Source organism: Dama dama, chromosome X, assembly GCF_033118175.1.
Source record: "Dama dama isolate Ldn47 chromosome X, ASM3311817v1, whole genome shotgun sequence".
Lineage (NCBI taxonomy): Eukaryota > Metazoa > Chordata > Mammalia > Artiodactyla > Cervidae > Dama > Dama dama.
This window is the reverse complement of record NC_083714.1, coordinates 100,038,525-100,043,831: the sequence shown is the minus strand read 5'-3', so window position 1 is coordinate 100,043,831 and position 5,307 is coordinate 100,038,525. Positions and strand designations below refer to the sequence as shown.

The 5,307-nt window shown below is 35.0% G+C and overlaps 1 protein-coding gene across 1 annotated transcript; it reads right to left on the bottom strand.

The window, feature by feature from the left end:
- Nucleotides 1–775: 775 nt before the first annotated feature.
- Nucleotides 776–5,060, bottom strand: LOC133052780 (X antigen family member 5-like). Its single transcript, XM_061137629.1, has 4 exons — nt 4,989–5,060; nt 4,375–4,513; nt 3,844–3,969; nt 776–837 (listed from the first exon to the last, which is right to left on the bottom strand). Exons 1-4 carry the CDS (start codon nt 5,058–5,060, stop codon nt 815–817), a joined length of 360 nt encoding a protein of 119 aa, XP_060993612.1. The 3' UTR covers nt 776–814.
- Between the last annotated feature and the right edge of the window lie 247 nt (nt 5,061–5,307).

The window sequence follows — 5,307 nt, the reverse complement described above, 5'->3', positions numbered from 1 at the left end:
AGGGACACCGTATGAGATTTGGGTGGCACATTTTGTAAACCCATTTATTCAAGAGAAGACGAAAGCCTTTTATGAATTTTTTATGTGTGGGTATATATATGCATGTATATGTATTAACATGTAGATTACACCTAAAGAATATGTTAGGACCAAATTTTGTTACCCCTAGAAGTGCAAGCGTGGTTTAAATGTATAAGGTTACCACTGCAATTCACCACATTAATAGAAAAATGGAGGGGAAACAATTCTATGATCATCACAATTGATGCATTGTAAGTGTTTGATGAAAATTAATCTATATTCAAAACAGCAAACTAGGAATAGAATGGAACTTACTCTGATAAAGTATATCTACAAAAAAAGCAACACAAACAGGTTGAAATGGAGAAGATTTTTCATTTCCTATCGGAAAAAATGCCAGTTATCACCTGCTTTAGTCAAGACTATTCTGGCTAGGCTTGTTCAATGCTGCAAAATGAGGAAAGGTTTAAGGTTTAAGCCAGTAGACACTGTTGATATTCAAATATAATAGTCTATTTTGCAAAGCAAAAATAATCTAGATCTAAATTTGTGGAATTAATATGCATATTTAGAGGAATTGTTGGACAGAAAATCTATATACAAACATTCTGTCTCTACATACATCCTCAACTAGACAATAAAAATCACAAGCCATGAGTTTCCAATAACATTAAACAGCCAGGGATAACTTTAACAAAAAATGTGCCAGGAGAAAACGAAACTTTATTGACAGAACTTTAACAGTCAAATATACAACGTAAGAACAGCATAGATCATTTCAGTTTATCTTCTTTCAAGGAAATGGTTGCCCTTCACCTACAATATAAACATTAAAGAAGTTACTTAGCAGAACTTTATTTCGATGACAAGAGAAGTATAGAAAGTTCACTGCAGTTGTAGTTTTATAAAATGGACTAAAACAAGAACACTAAGGGCGACCCTTTGGCTTACCTTCAGTTAATCCTCTCTAGAGATTTTATAGACTTTTCAAGCATATTACCAGTATTTTTAAAAACACACTACTCTTCCTAGTTATACAAGACAATGAGGACACTGAGTTCAGAACAAATGAAATCAATTGAACCTATCAGAAGGTCGTTTTCAGTAGAAGGCAAACCTGTGTACACATTCAGTAAAATATCTAACAACAAAAAACACCCTAAGAAAAACAAAATACACAAAAAATGAAACAAAAAGTCCCAAAAAAGTATCATTCAAATGTGTTGGTTTGAAATAATAGTCCGAATATAGGATAGCTAAACAGTTGTTATCTCTCTTACTGCTTAAGTGAAGTCAATAAAGAGGCCAGTATTGCATTTGTTTCTTCTCTACTGTGGAAAAGTGTAGAAATTTTCATTTGTTCTAATTTATCCCTGATATGGTTGTTTGAAGTCGGTTAAACATTTGTCCCCCTTTTTACTTGTGGCCCTCATGTAATTCGGAATGTTTCTTTTCACCCTGGAAAGCATTCCAGTTGGTATAATAAATTATATGCTGACACTAATTTTAAGTCATTACTATCACTGGCGACATGGTGACATCAAAATGTGAAGCAGAAATAGGACTGTTTCTCACAGCCACACCAAAAAAGGAAAAGGAAAAAAGGAGAGAAGAGAAGAAAAGGGAGAGCAAGAGGGAGTATGAGTCAGAGAGAAAAGCAAGTAAGAGAGAAAGAAAATCTGGAAAAGCAGATTTTTTTGTTCGTTTCTGAATGATAATTGCTTTTGAGAGACAACTCTGACCAATTTCAAGTTCATCCACGGCATTTGTGATGTTTAGTTATTTAGTTACTGTGGGGTATGTTAAATAATATTTGTTTTCCCACCCTATTAGCCATTTCATCAATATTCTGAAAATATCTGAGTTCCAGATTATACTCAGTTTTAATTCTGTAAGATACTAACTGTTATTGTCTGGGTTCATATTTCTTATTATGTATACTTGGGCTCTGTCCTTTTTCTTCACAGTTATGTAGACTGAGAGGAATGGACTTGCAATTTGGGGTTGGCAGATACAAACAATTTTATTCAGAATGGATAAACAACAAGGTCCTACTATACAGCACAGGGAACTATGTCCAATCTCCTGTGATAAATCACAACGGAAAAGAATATTTAAAAGTGTGTGTGTGTATACACACACATATATATGTTAAAAAATTATGTAAACTAGCACACTGTCTTTATTTATTAATAGTTGAGTTTATTTTCCTCTTCCTAACAATTCATACCTGTCTTTTATTCAGTATCGTTTTCTTTCTCCCTTAGGTTTATTCTGTTGCTCTTTTTCTTACCTTTTATGTTGGGTGTAGGATTTTGTATTCATGGACTTTGTAATTTATGTATTTTTCTTTTGAAATAGCACACATATTTAGGGCTAAGATTTTTCTATGAGAACATTTTAATCATGCTGTGTAGTTACTTGAAAGTAGTCTGAAAGTTGTATTTTCGTCTAAATGTTCTAATGGAATGGAACAAAAATGTAAAGTGAACATATTTAGAAGGCTAATACACAGTAAATTCTTCCCTAACTGTGAAATTCTTCCTTTAAAATCAGAACCATGCAATTAATTGTCAGCCATTTGGAAAACACGTATGTGAAACATACTAAGTTGATTACGCGGGAAGAACTAGAGTTACAATCTTTGCCCTTCAAAACTTTTTAAACTCATGTATCAAAGAGGAAAAATAACATACTTCATATGATTAGAGACGATCATATCATGAGGCTCAGGTTTTTATTAGTTTTTTAAGAGTGAGAGTGGGATGTATGGCAAAACCCATCATAGTATTGTAAAGCAATGATCCTTCAACTAAAATAAGCAACCCTACCCCTGAAACACGACCAAACGTGGGGGCAGGTGGTGTGCCTAGCATATGTATCTTACTCACACCTGCCTTGAATATCACTGACTACATGCACTCTCTCAACTTGATCAGCCACAGAAACAGGAAACTAGACTATCTTTTGCCATTTCATTGTTCAGTCATTTCATGCTTCACTGGGGAAAGGACTGAAAATCCAACTATTTTTTTTAAGAGCTAGAGAATTCAGAATTTGAGAGAATTTAACAAACACGAAGCAGAATGTTGGCTCATTTTCTTTTTAAAAAAATTAATTTACTTATTTTAATTGGAGGCTAGTTACAATATTGCGGTGGTTTTTGCCATACATTGACATGAATCAGCCATGGGTGTACATGTGTCCCCCATCAGAAAATGAAATCTCAATTCCCCTGTTATAATTTGAGTCGAGATGATATTTTATGATAAATACATCATGAAAAAGAGTATTCTTGTATGCATTCCATCAAAGAGAATCAGAGAACGCAAGAATGAGCATTGAAAAATGAGCATTTTAGTGTATCTGTTCTGAATTCACAATTTACATGAGTAAAGTTGAGTTTAGAAGTTAAGGGATTTCATAGAATCACACACATTATGTTAAAGCTGGTACCAGAACGTGTTTGAATGCCTGAGCATATTTCATATAAACTGATATTTATTACAAATGCATTCCATATTTGTTACAAGCAGAAATTAAAAAAAAACAAACCTGAAAATTATTAACTGTTGCTTAAAGTACTTATATAATGAAGAAAACGGTTTCCTATTTTCAACTCGATAGGGCTTTGATCCTGTCTGTTTCTTTATTCCAAAGTCTGTAAGTCAGACACTCAGGCATCTGGGGTCTGAACTATCTTTCAAAGAATATGTGAACTCTGTTATTAAAATAATAGTAGTGTTCCCTCTATATTATGAAAGATATAATATTCTGGAAAAACAGAAACCACATAAATTACTTTCTGAATGGATGACATACCTGCTTCTGGCATTTCAACAGGCTCTCTATTTGATGCAATCTCCTCCTTGACATCAGGACCATCTCCACCCTGACCCCCAGTCTTTGCCACAGCCAATTCCCGGAGATCAGTTTCCAGGACAGAATCTTTAAAAACAACGCATGAATTCAGCTGTAAAGCATACAATATAAACAAGGGAATGATGATATTAATTCCCTCAGTGTTATGAATTAAAAGCCTTAGGATAGTATGGTAAAGATGTAACGACTAAGAACCTCAGGAGCATTATTCCAGGAATGTTTTGCTGGAGAAAAGGGAAAGCAGAAGTTTCTGAATGCTATTGCCATTTTCCTTTTCCAGGGTTGTCCTCAGACAACTTAGTTGCCCCCTCTCTCTTTGTCTTGAAAACAAGGGAAAATTTGAGCGACCACACTAACTGGCAAACTATACTCTCCTCAGGATTTTAGGAATTGTCTGAAGTCCTTTTCTAATGTTTCCTTTCCTCCTCTGACTGATTATGTCTTAAGGCATGATGCACAGATATACTTTACCTTCAGAGGCATCCTTCTCCTTCTCTTCATCAGGATTCACTGGATCCTTTCCAGTTACTTCCTCCTTTTCAGGTGTGATATCCTGAATCTCAGCTGGTGGTTCCTCTTCTTGAGGTTGCTCAACACTGGGCTGCGGGTCCTAGGAGAGTGTGCATGCAAATAAAAACATTTTGTTGTTAATACATCTAATAGGATAAATATAGATAATACACAGATATATCTGATCATAAGTAAACCTAACAATATTTTTCCAACACAATTCTGTGTACTTCCTTTTAATAAAGTGACTCTTCCCACAGAGAAGAGTTAGCTCCCATAAGAATTGCCCAGAAAGACTTTGGAAGTTATTTCAATCTATGCTGGGATGGAAGTATGCAATCTGTTGTTAATAAGCAGGAGGAGGGAGTCACTGGGCACATTTCCAGGGAATTTAACAGTATACTCATCCAGGCAATGCCAGACTGTAATATATCTGGATCCGTGTTCCTTCCTAAGACAAGCTGTCACCCTTTATCAGCATGGAAGACCTGTATCACTGCCTCTGTACTACTTAACATCATTTTCTCAAAAATAAACTTGTGCGAATAGAAAACATCAAATGGTAAGATACTCACAACCACACGTTCATCCAGCCGGGAGCAATCTGGATCTACACGTCCCAGTGTTGATGCCCCTTGCCCATTCATATTTCTCCCTGAAAGTAGAATATTGTGATTTAGATATTGTATTTTAGAGCACAGCTATATTTGACCACTTTTATGACCATATGTTGATTATTTTTTTTTTAATGTGAACATACTTTTAAAAGAAAACTCTGGTTAAGTATGAGTGTACATGCATTCCAATTAAACCAAAATACAGTTGCTTGCAAAGCCATTTGTGTCTCTGCTAAGCTGGCAGAGAAATCACCTTAAGGTACACAGGAAGGCTGAA